At 42.6% G+C, this 15,375-nt stretch overlaps 1 protein-coding gene across 1 annotated transcript in view; it reads left to right on the top strand.

Moving 5' to 3' along the window:
- The first annotated feature begins 297 nt into the window (after positions 1-297).
- aox6 (aldehyde oxidase 6) overlaps positions 298-15,375 on the top strand; it is a 49,134-nt gene continuing 34,056 nt past the window's right edge. Inside the window, exons 1-9 of the mRNA XM_083633992.1 lie at positions 298-350; positions 1,169-1,265; positions 2,775-2,883; positions 6,899-7,025; positions 7,585-7,646; positions 9,167-9,244; positions 10,510-10,590; positions 11,126-11,270; positions 13,779-13,871. Coding sequence (XP_083490118.1) covers positions 323-350; positions 1,169-1,265; positions 2,775-2,883; positions 6,899-7,025; positions 7,585-7,646; positions 9,167-9,244; positions 10,510-10,590; positions 11,126-11,270; positions 13,779-13,871 — 820 coding nt within the window. The 5' untranslated portion in view covers positions 298-322. The remainder of the gene's footprint in view (positions 351-1,168; positions 1,266-2,774; positions 2,884-6,898; positions 7,026-7,584; positions 7,647-9,166; positions 9,245-10,509; positions 10,591-11,125; positions 11,271-13,778; positions 13,872-15,375) is intronic.

The raw sequence follows: 15,375 nt of genomic DNA on the forward strand, positions 1-15,375 counted from the left end.
ACGTACCTGAATCTGAACTTTCGACACGAGCTTTTATTTTGAAACCAAATACCAGAAGAGGTGTTGTTTACTCTGGCTGACTTGACATTGAAGTAAGTCTTCCTGGTTGTGAAAGACTCGACATGTCTGAAGGAGATACCTTATTCTTCTTTGTCAACGGGAAAAAGGCAAGTTTAGCGTTTTAAAGATATGCATGTTTAATAAGTCTAACAAGTCTGGTAGTTTTAGCCAATTTTAGTTGGCCTGAAAAATAACACAACTAGTCCTGAATTGACTTTGTTTGTCCACACAGGTGACAGAGAGCAATGCCGACCCTGAAACCATGCTGCTGTCCTTCCTCCGACAGAGGAGTATCCTTCATAAAATCCTCAAACATGCCTTACATCAAGTTTCCTCATGAGTTTTTTTTTTTTTTTTTTAAGTCAGTTGAGGTCACGTTTAGTTGTAAAGAACTTATAACAAAACAAGTCCTGCATGAAACCAGAGAGAGAGAGAGAGAGAGAGAGAGAGAGAGAGAGAGAGAGAGAGACTGTATGTGTGTGTGTGTGTGTGTGTGTGGGGGGGGGGGGGGTCACATTTTCGAGATATAACACATAGCAGTGGTAAAGTTATCATAACAGCCATAATTTATTGCATTAAAAAAAAAAATTTTTTTTGGCAATGCAATATTTTCCATAATTTTGCACACAAAAGAAAAGAGAAAAAAAGACTTGACATGTTTTTGCAGTTTTTAATTATTGTAAAATATTGTGGAATAATATATAGCCTATTGTAAAATATTTAATATTTTACTTTTGGAAAAGTCATTACATTTTCAATAATGGGACTATGTTTGTCAGTTTTGTCCAATTGAAAGTAAAAGTAGTAATTCAAGACAAAAATAAATTATAAAATGCATACATTTTAGTCCCCATAATGTTTTACTTATTTATTTAAATATGTATCTTGGTTATTTTATTTTATGCCGAATTTGCCACATTGTTTTGTATTTTATCTCTTTGTTTTACCTTTGTCTTTTATTTGTGCGAAGTACTTTTTTGAACTATGTAAATTAAGTTACTATTATAAAGTTACAGTATTACAGTGATGAAAATTTGGTATGAAGTTGTGCAAAAGTCCTGTGTTTGAGTGTACAGGTTGCTCTTTCTATACTTGACTGGCGCTCCAGTGCGGTTACCTGGAACCAAGTCAGGCTGTGGAGGTGGCGGCTGCGGTGCCTGTACCGTCATGGTGTCCCGCTACCAACCTGCAACCAAAACCATCCTGTATCCTTCATGATGAACCGCACGGTCCGCATCCTCAGCTCTGATTGGCCAAGACCAGTGTTGGGACGGTTCATTTTAAAACGTATTCCACTAGAGATTACTGAATACATTCCCTAAAATTGAATTTATAACGTATTCCATTAGATTAGATTACTCAAGTTCAGTAACATATTCTAAATACTTTGGATTACTTTTGGACTATTTCAAAATCGCCTTGCCATTTGTTTCGGTCGCTCTGAATGTATGCAAACGCGAGGGCAATTCATTTGAGACGCACACGACGACTGGCCTTCTCCAGCATGTTTGCCAGTAAAATGTTTATATTTCCATGCCAAAAACACATTTCTGAGAGAGTCCTGGCTGTGTGTCTCCTGTGACATTGCCATTCTCTTGTGGTAGGTGCACTGCACCCGCACAAATTGTTGAGCATTTAAAAAAATCAAAACAAATAAATAAAGTAATCCCTTAAATTAATCTATTTTAACTCATTGAGTGCCAGCCACTTTTGGAGAACGGACGCTCCCAGTGCCAGAGTTTCAGAGCGTTTTCAGTGATTTCTCGAGGCCCACAGAATATTGTGTGATATTACTATGTAAACACCGAACACGCACAAAGAACGATGAGACTCTATTGTATCAGCAGCAAAAAAAAGTTTATTGATATCATTTTCCGTTCTTTAGTTATCAGCCGGAGAAGATAGGTCAAAAACAGGCGTTTCCATCTAGAAGCTGAGATATTGAGCCTTTTGTGAAATTAAGCATTTCAAGCAAATCACTGACTCTGAAATTAATATTTTCTGACCTGAAACATCTGAACAGTACCGGTAATTTCCTTCAATATAACAGCACCCCCACCCCCCTCTACTGCAAACTCCTCCTCCGTGGGTGTGTCTCTGGTGGCTCTGCTCCCTCTGCTGCTTGTCAGGCGAGTCTCTGCTGCTTGCGGATCCACGTTCGGAGGCGGCCGCTCGTCGGGGGAGTCTGGATCGGGCTCGTTCGTTTCTGGGGTTTCGGTTGTGAGCTGGGATGAAGCTGCGTCCGATTCTGGGCTTTCTGCTGCGCGTTTCAAAGTGTGCTGCACCCAGAGTCTATTTTCGGAGCCCCCCACCGTTGTGCGCCGGCTCCCAGCGCGACAGCGAAAAGCCAAACCATTCACATGGTTTCATCACGGCTTTTTCTGCTGTTTTTACTCAACTTTCTCTAATCTGGAGAGCACTGTCGCCACCTAATGGGTCGGTAAAATAGGTTATACACATTCAACATGCCCCAAAATTTTACAGGAGATGTATTAGACATTGATCCACGTCCCACCGTCAAAAAACGCAATTGACGACAATCGTCATCATTGGCACTCTACGTTAGTAATCGAATTGACGACGATTGTCGTCATTGGCACTCAATGAGTTAAAGACAGTATGAATGCCTACCTACATCATGTTGAGGTGTTGTAGGACGTTTAAACTCAGATGATAGTAACAGACATTTTGACCTTCACCATGCGGCTCTGCAGCCATTACTCAGCCAACGCCTGCCTGCTTCCGCTCTGCCAGCTCCATGGGGCTGCTGTCACCACAGTGGAGGGAATTGGCAGCACCAAGACCAGGCTCCACCCTGTTCAGGTCAGTGCTGCTCTACACTGGCTTTACAGTCTCAAACCTGCCAACATTAGGCTGGGAAAAAGACCAGGATCCACCCTGTTCAGGTCAGTGCTGCTCTACACTGGCTTTACAGTCTCATACCTGCCAACATTAGGCTGGGAAAAAGACAAGACTCCACCTTGTTCAGGTCAGTGCTGCTCTACACTGGCTTTACAGTCTCATACCTGCCAACATTAGGCTGGGAAAAAGACAAGACTCCACCCTCTTCAGGTCAGTGCTGCTCTACATTTGGTTTACAGTCTCATACCTGCCAACATTAGGCTGGGAAAAGACAAGACTCCACCCTGTTCAGGTCAGTGCTGCTCTACATTTGGTTTACAGTCTCATACCTGCCAGCATTAGGCTGGGAAAAGACAAGACTCCACCCTGTTCAGGTCAGTGCTGCTCTACATTTGGTTTACAGTCTCATACCTGCCAGCATTAGGCTGGGAAAAAGACAAGACTCCACCTTGTTCAGGTCAGTGCTGCTCTACACTGGCTTTACAGTCTCATACCTGCCAACATTAGGCTGGGAAAAAGACCAGGATCCACCCTGTTCAGGTCAGTGCTGCTCTACACTGGCTTTACAGTCTCATACCTGCCAACATTAGGCTGGGAAAAAGACAAGACTCCACCCTCTTCAGGTCAGTGCTGCTCTACATTTGGTTTACAGTCTCATACCTGCCAGCATTAGGCTGGGAAAAAGACCAGGATCCACCCTGTTCAGGTCAGTGCTGCTCTACACTGGCTTTACAGTCTCATACCTGCCAACATTAGGCTGGGAAAAAGACAAGACTCCACCCTGTTCAGGTCAGTGCTGCTCTACATTTGGTTTACAGTCTCATACCTGCCAGCATTAGGCTGGGAAAAAGACCAGGATCCACCTTGTTCAGGTCAGTGCTGCTCTACACTGGCGTTACAGTCTCATACCTGCCAACATTAGGCTGGGGAAAAGACAAGGCTGCACCCTGTTCAGGTCAGTGCTGCTCTACACTGGCTTTACAGTCTCATACCTGCCAACATTAGGCTGGGAAAAAGAGGGAGGTTTTGGGCATTCTGGGGTATTGGCAAATAACCCCCAAATGTACCTCCATCTTGATTTAGTGTTTAGATAATGTCAGCATGTTAGCTAGCTAACCATAGTATCTGGTGAGCTAACCAGTCTTACTAACGTATTTAGTAGCAGCTAGCGTTAGCATGTTGGGAGATGTATACGGGTAACTAAACCCTAAAACAAAAACATTTCAGCTTTAAAATATGGCTTTTGAGGTGGTGTGTGTAGGATTCTGGTCAAAATCTCCACATTTGAGACTAAACTGTTAGAATTCTACACCCTGTATCATTTTCAGGCAGCGAGAGTTGGGTGGCCCCTCCAAAATGCCCGATTTCGTCTACCGTTACGTCACGACAAACGCCCCGTTTCTCACCCTTTCCCACCTCCTCCCCAAGCCTATAAAAGCAACCGCTCTGGCCCCAGTGGACTTGTAGCGAGTTTGGTGTTTTATGGGAGATGTATAATCTTTCTCTCTCTATTGAAAAAACAACAACTACTAACTAAACTTGTACCACTGTTCCTTCAGAAGTTGTAGCTGTCATAGACTGTGTTGCATAGTTGATTTCTCTATTGCTGACAAAAATGTGTTATTGTAAGTCGCTTTGGATAAAAGCGTCTGCCAAATGACGTAATGTAATGTAATGTAATGTATAATGGTAACGGTGTATAATGTATGTTTATTATTTGTGACTGTGGCGGGGCGGAGAGCTGTTGATGTGGGAGGGATCAGAGCGGGGTGAAAGGCGATGCCATAAAAACTGCCCCCAACTCCCCCAAGATGAGACCATGGCCATAATAAATGTGCAATGACGTTTCCATACCTGTGTGGGGCAGCAATGCACTAACCCATGCCTAGTCTGCCGGAAACTAAAAAAGATGAAGATGGATTATGGCCTATTCTACGCTTTTTTCAAATCAAGGAGCATGCCGTTTTGCCAGAATTCTGGGGGTTTAGTCCCCCTTTAACATCAGCGTGTTTGCTGGAGAGTTAGCTAGCTAACAGTTAGTATACAGCAAATCAAAGTAAAATCAAAGACACCTGTTCCCTGCTAGATGATATGGGTGCGCTGTGCCTTCCTCTGGATCAGGTGAGCTATGAACTTGAAGCCGTGTAATTGCGTGGAGGAGACTCACAGCTTATAACTTATAATAACCTGAAAGTCCACCGCTGATCCAACAGCCATTTACAGTTTGGCCTGTGTAGTGATTGATATTGTGGATTTTCAGAATTTGTAGCACAACACCTCTCACCCACTTCATGACACTCTGGCCAGGCAGAGGAGCACATTCAGCACAACACCTCTCACCCACTTCATGACACTCTGGCCAGGCAGAGGAGCACATTCAGCACAACACCTCTCACCCACTTCATGACACTCTGGCCAGGCAGAGGAGCACATTCAGCACAACGCCTCTCACCCACTTCATGACACTCTGGCCAGGCAGAGGAGCACATTCAGCACAACACCTCTCACCCACTTCATGACACTCTGGCCAGGCAGAGGAGCACATTCAGCACAACACCTCTCACCCACTTCATGACACTCTGGCCAGGCAGAGGAGCACATTCAGCACAACGCCTCTCACCCACTTCATGACACTCTGGCCAGGCAGAGGAGCACATTCAGCACAACACCTCTCACCCACTTCATGACACTCTGGCCAGGCAGAGGAGCACATTCAGCACAACACCTCTCACCCACTTCATGACACTCTGGCCAGGCAGAGGAGCACATTCAGCACAACGCCTCTCACCCACTTCATGACACTCTGGCCAGGCAGAGGAGCACATTCAGCACAACACCTCTCACCCACTTCATGACACTCTGGCCAGGCAGAGGAGCACATTCAGCACAACGCCTCTCACCCACTTCATGACACTCTGGCCAGGCAGAGGAGCACGTTCAGCACAACGCCTCTCACCCACTTCATGACACTCTGGCCAGGCAGAGGAGCACATTCAGCACAACGCCTCTCACCCACTTCATGACACTCTGGCCAGGCAGAGGAGCACATTCAGCAACAGGCTTATTCTGCCTCGGTGCACCACAGAGCAGCACAGGAGGTCCTTCTTGCCCACAGCCATCAGACTTTACAATGCCTCCCTGGGCTAACCTCCCCCACCACCCCACACACACACTTTTCACTTTCAGACTTCACTTATTATTACTGTATATTATTATTACTTGTGTAGTGTATAATTATGTACATTTGCGATATATAATTGTGAAATATGTATATTTGTTATATATAATTACATATATTTGTTGCTAAATATGCTAGGCATATTTTTATTCTTATTTTTACTGCTATGTGTATTTGCATTTGTTGCTGTAACAAAGCTATTTCCCCTCTGTGATTATTGAAAGTACCTACCTACCTATCTACCCAGAGTAGGCTAGACTGCAGATATGGAAAATTGCAACTGAACTGACATGTTATGAATAATAAACGTATGTTTGATTGAAGCAGTGCACGCTATGATAGCCTACTGTATATCATGGCCAAGTTTATACTTGAGTAGTTTCTGCACTCCTGACAAAATATATTCAGGCCTTTTTTTCTTCAAGCCTTATTTCCCTACATTGAGCTTTGACGAGCATTAATTAGACAAACCCGGCATGCTTAGCCTACCTCATGGATCAAAACTGAATTAATTGAAGACCGCAACTGTCCACAGTCCACACTACCAGAGACGTTCTATTGCTCTCATTTGAGCACTTGAAGCATGTGGCACTACCATGGCATACCGGCTTGCAGTTACAGCTCCCCGCCAGAGGGGGTACTGCAGCATCCTAAGCACCCCTAGTTCCTGCGTCCCTGGATGGAGACATGGTTGTGCTAAGATTTGTGACGCAACTGCAAAGCCTCTATAAACACTATTATTATGAATTGTGGAAACAGAACTTGTGGTTTTACATGTTATGGATTTGTCGTTGACAGGAGCGTATAGCAAAGGCTCACGGCTCTCAGTGTGGCTTCTGCACTCCAGGCATGGTGATGTCCATGTACACTCTGCTGAGGAACCACCCCCAGCCCAGCATGGATGACATCACAGAGGCTCTCGCCGGTACCACGCTCACACACTGAAACACACCACACACACACACACACACACACACACGTAGGGCTTCAATAAGAAAAATGTATATATTGATTTTGAATCAATATTCATTTGAAGGAACTGATATCGATTCATAAATACCAATATCGATCTTTTAATATAATATATTTTCCCGTGGATGCTTGAAGCTTTAACCCCATTAGACTTGCGTGGTTTGGTTCCTAGCACAACGAGATCTCATAAACATCTGTAAACATTAATATTTTTTAATAACAACGTTAGAGGGTTCCTTGTACAATTTACAGCATTAGTTCTTTAAAAATCTCTTTCATATCCAAGCAAAATTGGTATTGTAACTGAAAGATCGATCTGGAATTGGAAATCATATCGAATCGTGACCTTAGTTGTGTATCGGAATCGTATCAAATCAGGAAATCAGTGGCGATACCCAGCCCTACACACGTATGCTTTTACATTTTAGAAGGATTTTTTTTTAATACAGAGTGGTGTTTTGACAATATTTTTCTGTTTGTCTTTTAATCTTGTCTGTCTTACCTGTTTTTAGGGAATTTGTGTCGGTGTACTGGATATCGACCCATTATTGACGGCTGCAGAACTTTCTGTCAGGTACAAAGTACAACTCTACCACCAAAACAACCAAAACTGTATAATTCAATAATAGTTCAAAGTTCAAGTTCAAAGTACTCTATTTCTCCCATGAGGGAACTTCATTTTTTGGTCAGGCAAGGTCACATACATTCAGAAATAAATAGTCAGCAATAAGTAGGGGTTGAGCGCCTTAAGCGCAATGTACACCAGATTCGGTACGGCTCCGTGTGGATCTGGTAAAACTGGCGGAACAGACTCTTGTTCATAGATGGGCAATACATGCCCATCTATGAAGAAATACACACCGGTTGTATTTTTGTCAGATCTCGCATGTGTCTGACAGATGACATGGGTGTGGGTCTGTTCAGGCAGCTGCATGGAGCCGTAACACAGCCGGTGGGCACAGGCCTGTATTGTCTGTTCAGCAGTCTGATGGATGTTGGCACAAAGGTGGACATGGCTCCTTTGGTTTATCGCTCGTATGGTTTATCTTTTGGCAATAAATTCAGTCATTCCATACAAATTCAGAAAACGGAATTTAAATTCAGTCAAATGTTTCAATGTAAGTCACTTACAGAAACACAAGATCTCAAGTCAATAATTTAGAAACCTTTTTGAATCATCAATGTAGAAGTCCGTCAAGTCCCAAGTCACCAGAACTCAAGTCAAGTCAAGACACACAGAGACCACTTGAGGGAAAAAACTGACAGACATTTTTTCTGCCATTGGAAGTTGACATGTACGGCGGTTTCCGCTACGCAAGTGACCTGGTTTTGATTTTTGCACTGAAAATCATAACCTGAAGCTACTTAGGCCATGTTCACATTACAGGCAAATCCGATTAGCTGATAAAGTCATTAATCATCATTATCTTGATTGGTTTCCCAAATCTGATTTGAGAGTGTGTCCGCACTGCCGCAAATCTGATTCTCAAGTCGGATCTGTGTGTCCAGACCTAAACAGCCTATCTGCATGGGTTGCTATGGTAACGACGTGGGCGTCAGTAAATGCGTACGTTGGTGACGTGGTTTTCCTGCGCAGAAGCATTTGATGATGAGTTGTGAGTGATGTTCAAATCAGATTTGGTGGATCTGCACGTCACATCAGTCAAAAGCACATTTGAAGCAGATTGGAAACTACCTCCATATGTGGTTTGGGACAAGTGACACAAATCAGACTTGGAGCGTCCAGACCATCATAAACCGTCATAAAACCAATCTGGATAAAGTCATTAATAGGTCACTAAAGTTCACAAATCAGATTTGGCCCCCTAGTCTGAACATGGCCTTAATATCCTTTCATAAAGACTATAATTAGTTTTATTTGGGGTCTATCAATCCTTTTCTAGTTCGCTAACCCCTCAACGGAGACGGATTCTTGTGATCCAATGATAAAATGGTGAAGTGAGGAGAAATATCATTATGCTGAACTGCTGCATGCAGTGTGAAATATATGATGCTGAACTGCTGCATGCAGTGTGAAATATATGATGCTGAACTGCTGCATGCAGTGTGAAATATCCATGAAAATCCTCACAGGAGGCCAACTGCTGCCAGGCCAATGGGAATGGAGGCTGCTGCCTCGACGGTGACGAAGCCACCGATAAACCAGGATGTGTGAGTTCAAACGCTTCTTATCCTTTTTTCTCTTATTTATTTATTTTCCTTGATTCTTGTTTTCGGCTTCCCTTTATGAACCAACGTGTAAAAAGGACACATCCCTTTTCTGCTGTTTGGTTTTCCTCCTGTTTGTTCTTCTTAAGTCAACCTAGTCGCCAGAATGAAAAGCATTGTACATTTCTGCAATCCACTTACCGGTATACATATGTATCACACATTTCTAGATACGTATAAACGTTATACACGTTATATAGTCTGCTATTGAAATATATATTGAAAATAGCGCCGTGGCCAATAAGCAGAGATGGGAAAAGTACACACATTCTTTACTTAAGTAGAAGTACAGTTACTTGTGTAAAAAAAAAATATATATATATATATATATGGTAAAAAGTAGAAGTACTAGATGTAGGGAGCAAAAGTAAAAAGTTGTCAGAAGAATAAATACTCAGTAAAGTACAGATACCTGAAAATCCTACTTTAGTACACTAACAAAGTATTTGTACTTAGTTATTTCCCATCTCTGGCAATAAGGGTGTTGTGGTCGGGGTGGATGGAGGGCGTAAACACTTGCCTTTCAAGCCGTGTTCAAGTCCCAGCATGTTCAACCACAAGTCACATATTAACATTTTTTAAGCCTAACCCAACCATAACCCTAACCTTAACCAAGTTGTTTTACTTGCCTAAACATAACCAAGTTGTTTTACTTGCCTGAACATAACCAAAGTTGTTTTACTTGCCTAAACATATTTCGTTGCATAGGAAAGGCAGCGAGCTTTTCAAATTAACTGCCATTTTGTTTCAAATTCTGGCGGTTGGGTAGCCTTGTTACCCTCTCTGTTCTCATTCCTCTATTTTCCCTTCCTTTACTCTTACCTATTTTGTCATGTATTTCTTTTACTTCTTCCTTTTTCTGTCCTCTTCCCTGCTCTACTCTCATTTCTTATTTGTCTTCTACTTCTACTTCTACTTCTCTTCTTTTTGCCTGTATTCTCTTATTTTCCCTTCCCCTTTCTTTTTCCCTTTACTTCATTGTATGTTCCTTTCTTCTGTTCTCTTTTCCTTTTCTTTTCTATTCTCTTATTTTCATTTTACTTGATACCAAGCATCCTCTCTCAGATCTTTGCGGTCAAATTCCAAGAAATCACAAATATTTCTTACCTTTGATGCTGCATCACACATCACTCCTCTGATCCCAATTAAATAAAGCTAGTTTTCTCAAAGGAGCGCTTGTTGTTGTTGTTTTTATATCTCTGCTCCAGGTTGCACCGCAGTTGTTTGACAAGGAGGAGTTTCTGCCGTTGGACCCGACGCAGGAGCTGATCTTCCCACCAGAACTGATTGTAAGACTCCAAACATTATAAAGAGGAAGCTAAGCAATGATGATAAAGATTCAATTTTGATGTAATCGAATTAATGAAATGCTGTAATGTGTATCACACATTTGGCAAATACATTTGAACAAACGTATTTGTTCCACCTGCATACTCCATGCAGACTCTCTACCCCCTTTCTATCCCTACAGCTCATTTTCCTTTGTGTGTAGGTACTTGTTAAGGGGATTGGTTTCATAGGGTTAAGTGTGTAGGTACTTGTTAAGGGGTTTGGTTTCATAGGGTTAAGTGTGTAGGTAGGCTACTTGTTAAGGGGATTGGTTTCATAGGGTTAAGTATGTAGGTACTTGTTAAGGGGATTGGTTTCATAGGGTTAAGTGTGTAGGTACTTGTTAAGGGGATTGGTTTCATAGGGTTAAGTGTGTAGGTACTTGTTAAGGGGTTTGGTTTCATAGGGTTAAGTGTGTAGGTACTTGTTAAGGGGATTGGTTTCATAGGGTTAACACTGGCCCAGCACCATGGTAAAAAGGCTCTTCCCTCCCAGATGATGGCGGAGACGGCGAGTCAGCAGACACAGACCTTCCGTGGGGAGAGGATGACCTGGGTGACCCCTGCCTCGCTGGAGGAGCTGGTCCAGCTGAAAAGCAGGCACCCCCAGGCTCCGCTGATCATGGGCAACACCAACATAGGTCAGCAGCCAAACCACATTCAACCACTGTGTTTCTGTTAACACATTGAGTGCCACAGCGCTTCAGTAAAATTGTCTGGAGCCTGTGCCAGATTCACTTCCATTCAGTTGAAAACAGCTATAGAATTTTTTCTATTAGGGCTATATGGACAGGGCTGGACTCTAATGAAACATTGGACACTCCTGCTTCTTTCAAAGAAGAAATTTTGTTTCTAGACAGTTCCATTATGAAATGACAGCCTCTGAAAGAAGAGCACTTTCAAGGGTTTTCTGCTGTCTTTTTTTACTTTTCAAGATAAACACACTTTTATGTATACTTTTTGCACTCATGATTATTATTATTATTATTTTTCTCCTGCTTCTTTTTATTATTAGACATTACATTACGGCATTTGGCAGACGCTTTTATTCAAATCGACTTACAATATCAGAACTTACAATATCACATTTTTGTCAACAATCGAGAAGTCATCTATGCATACAATCGTCTGGCATTTACAGCTTTAGTAGTAATAGTTTCCTGTAAAGGATCAATAAAGTAGGCTATCTATATGTAGGTTTGGCATGCCAGCTAAACTAACTAACGCTAGTCTAACACTAACGCTAGTCTAACACTAACGCTAGTCTAACAAAACAGTGACACACAGACAGACAGACAGAGACACACAGACACTTTTTTTTTTTTTTTTACACCACAGATCCTACCTGACCTAACGCTAAATGCTAAAGCTAATAACGCTAACACAGGCACACTCGCTAACAAAACAGTGACACACAGACAGACAGACAGAGACACACAGACACTTATTTTTATTTTTTTTACACCACAGATCCTACCTAACGCTAAATGCTAAAGCTAATAAAACGCTAACACAGGCACACTCGCTAGCACACACACTCACACACACACAACCCACCCACTCACCTCACACCAAGCACTCGAATCCACTCACTACACAATCTCACAAACTAATCTACTAATCGCTATGCTAAATACTTGCTATGCTACTAAATTCTACTAAATGCTACTAAATCTCTAAATATCTGCTCTGCTACGCTCTGCTACTACTACTCTCAAGGGGGGAAGGCTGTTGTGGGAAGATGAAAGGAAAGGATCTGAGCGCCAAGGTTTTAAGGTGGCGCAGCTGCCGTGTAGATTTTTAAGGTGGCGCCGTGTGATCCCTTGAAGGGATTCATGCTCACTGGCTGGGTACGACCTTAAACAGCAGAATTATGGAATAATATGAATTATGATATTGGGACGTCCACAGACGTCCCTGGCACTTCTCGTTACTTTTTTTTAGGACTTCCACAGACGTCCTTGGCACTCAATGTGTTAAAGTCAAAATAGATCAGAGTCATTTTTATCAGCAAGTACAATAAATATTGTGGGGATTTTGTTTTGGTGCCATTGGTGCAGACAGCGGTGTTGACAACTTGCATACAATAATAAACCCAACAGTACATACGCATGATAGACCTAAGCATTACTTCGATATTACATTTACATCTTCTAAACCTGATTCACTAGAATAGCAATTACAAATGTGGAATTGGACTGAGTGAAAGCATCCCAATTAAAAGAATCATTCACCCAAAAATGACAATTCTGGCATAATCTGCTACCCCCATTGCTCCCCCTCATGCCAGTTGAAATGAGAGATGCTCACAAGTCATTTTTTGCAAGTCCAAGTCAAGTCTCAAGTCTCTTATGGATGAGCATTCTATCATCTGCTGCATGCCATCCGGTCTGCTTAGAACACTGCATAGCTAAAACTAAGGAATTCAAAGCATGTACTGTATTATCCTCACTCCTTTATCTATTAGCATACAGTATCAGCATTGATTGGATGGCATTAGTAGACATCTCCTTAATGTTAATGTACCAAAAAATAAAAAAAAATAAAGATTGTTCACGAGTCCCAAACCTTAAGTCCAAGTCAAGTCTCAAGTCTTTAGGTACCAGTCTCAAGTGAAGTATCAAGTCACTGTGTGCGTGTCTGTGTGTGTGTGTGTGTGTGTGTGTGTGTGTGTGTGTGTGTGTGTGTGACTTAAGTGCGACTCAAGTCCCCCATCTCTGGTTGAAACACAGGTGAAGTTTGTCCATATAACACACAAATCAGTCAGCTGTAGTTCAGATTGTCACTAAATGATGGTGTAAATATACTGTAGGTCTTTCTGGAACTCTGAAGAACTGGTCCTCACTGACTTCAGTTGTTTTGGAGAAGTTTGCTATGGAGTTGTGCTGGCAACCTCCATGTGTGTCATATGGACAACCTTCATCTGTGTTTCACCTGACATGAGGGGGAGGAGAAGATGACAGAATTGACTTTTTTGGGTGAACTATTCCTTTAAGGCTGTGTAATGTAGAGAAGTGTCTGTGGCTCTGCGCTGACCTCTGAGTTCTCTCAGTTGATGCCACACGTGACAGAAATGTGAAAATGGACCCTTAACATGTTGTTTTGATCCTACCAGTACAGAGCTGGAGTCTCTCTGCTTTGTGTTCAAGGTCCGGATATCAAGTTCAAAGGCGCCCTGCATCCAGTGGTCATATCCCCCATCAGAGTTATGCAGCTGTTTGAAGTCAGTCAGACACCGCAGGGTAGGAAACCTCCACCTTCCTCACCACAATGTCAAACAAGATGAGCCAAACTGTTTCAACACAGAGTGGAAAATGGGCCATTGCACTAGCAAAGAGTAGCAAACACAGTCAATTAATCACAATCTTCATCATTCTCAGTGTTGAGTATTGACAGCTGGTAATGTGCAAAATGTGCATTGCTAGTTATTCACATTAACAGATGTGAAGGCACTCATCAAAATCTCCAATTTGCAATGGGTGTTATTACACTGGTGTAAGTACATTATGTACAGTATTAAGCAGATTTTCAACAAGTACCTACACACTTAACTCTATGTAACCAACCCCCTTAACAAGTACCTACACACTTAACCCTGTGAAACCAATCCCCTTAACAAGTACCTACACACTTAACCCTATGAAACCAAACCCCTTAACAAGTACCTACACACTTAACCCTATGAAACCAACCCCCTCAACAAGTACCTACACACTTAAAGCTAATTTATACTAACTGCGGAGTGTCCGGTGTTTGCGGAGCGGAGGCTCTGTGTGGCGAGTGCGGCGCTCCGCACAGGCTCTGCGGAGGGACTGCACGGAGCTCCGCGCTCCTCTCAAAAAATGTTACTCCGCGGAGCCCGCCGCGAGATCGTGCAGTCAATTCCGAGGCTATGATTGGCTAATGTTTGCTATGGTTTGTATAGGGAAGAAGCCCTCCACAAACTGACCAAGTGACCGGCGAAATCAGTGCAAAATGAACGGGTTTGAGCATCGCCACATGAGTGAGGGAGCAACATGATCCTTTTCTCACAGTCATGAGGGAGCCCATTTTAGAGTGAATAGCCTACAATTTACTACGTCAATAAAAATGATTTGAGATCGAAAAAATTAAATGCAAAGCACAAAAACAAGAAGACAACAAACTTACTTGCTAAAAACAAACTGAAAATAGCCTACAATTGCACTAGGATTGATTATTCGCTGATATAAATCAGGATCACACACGGAAGAACTGGTGTGACAATTGCATTCCTGCTAAAAACACAACGGGAGCCTGGAGGGGGATTCTCCGCTCTCTGCAGACACTGCACTGATACCGTATTTACCATAAAAGGATGTGCCTCTGCGGAGAGAACGGTCTTGCCGTGAACACCGCGGACACCGGACACTCTGCAGTCAGTATAAATTTGCTTTTAACCCTATGAAACCAATCCCCTTAACAAGTACCTACATACTTAACCCTATGAAACCATTCCCCTTAACAAGTAGCCTACCTACACACTTAACCCTATGAAACCAAACCCCTTAACAAGTACCTACACACTTAACCCTATGAAACCAATCCCCTTAACAAGTACCTACACACTTAACCCTATGAAACCAAACCCCTTAACAAGTACCTACACACTTAACCCTATGAAACCAATCCCCTTAACAAGTACCTACACACTTAACCCTATGAAACCAACCCCCTTAACAAGTACCTACACACTTAACCCTGTGAAACCAATCCCCTTAACAAGTA

Source organism: Poromitra crassiceps (genome assembly GCF_964638095.1).
Source record: "Poromitra crassiceps genome assembly, chromosome: 3".
NCBI classification, from domain to species: Eukaryota; Metazoa; Chordata; class Actinopteri; order Beryciformes; family Melamphaidae; genus Poromitra; species Poromitra crassiceps.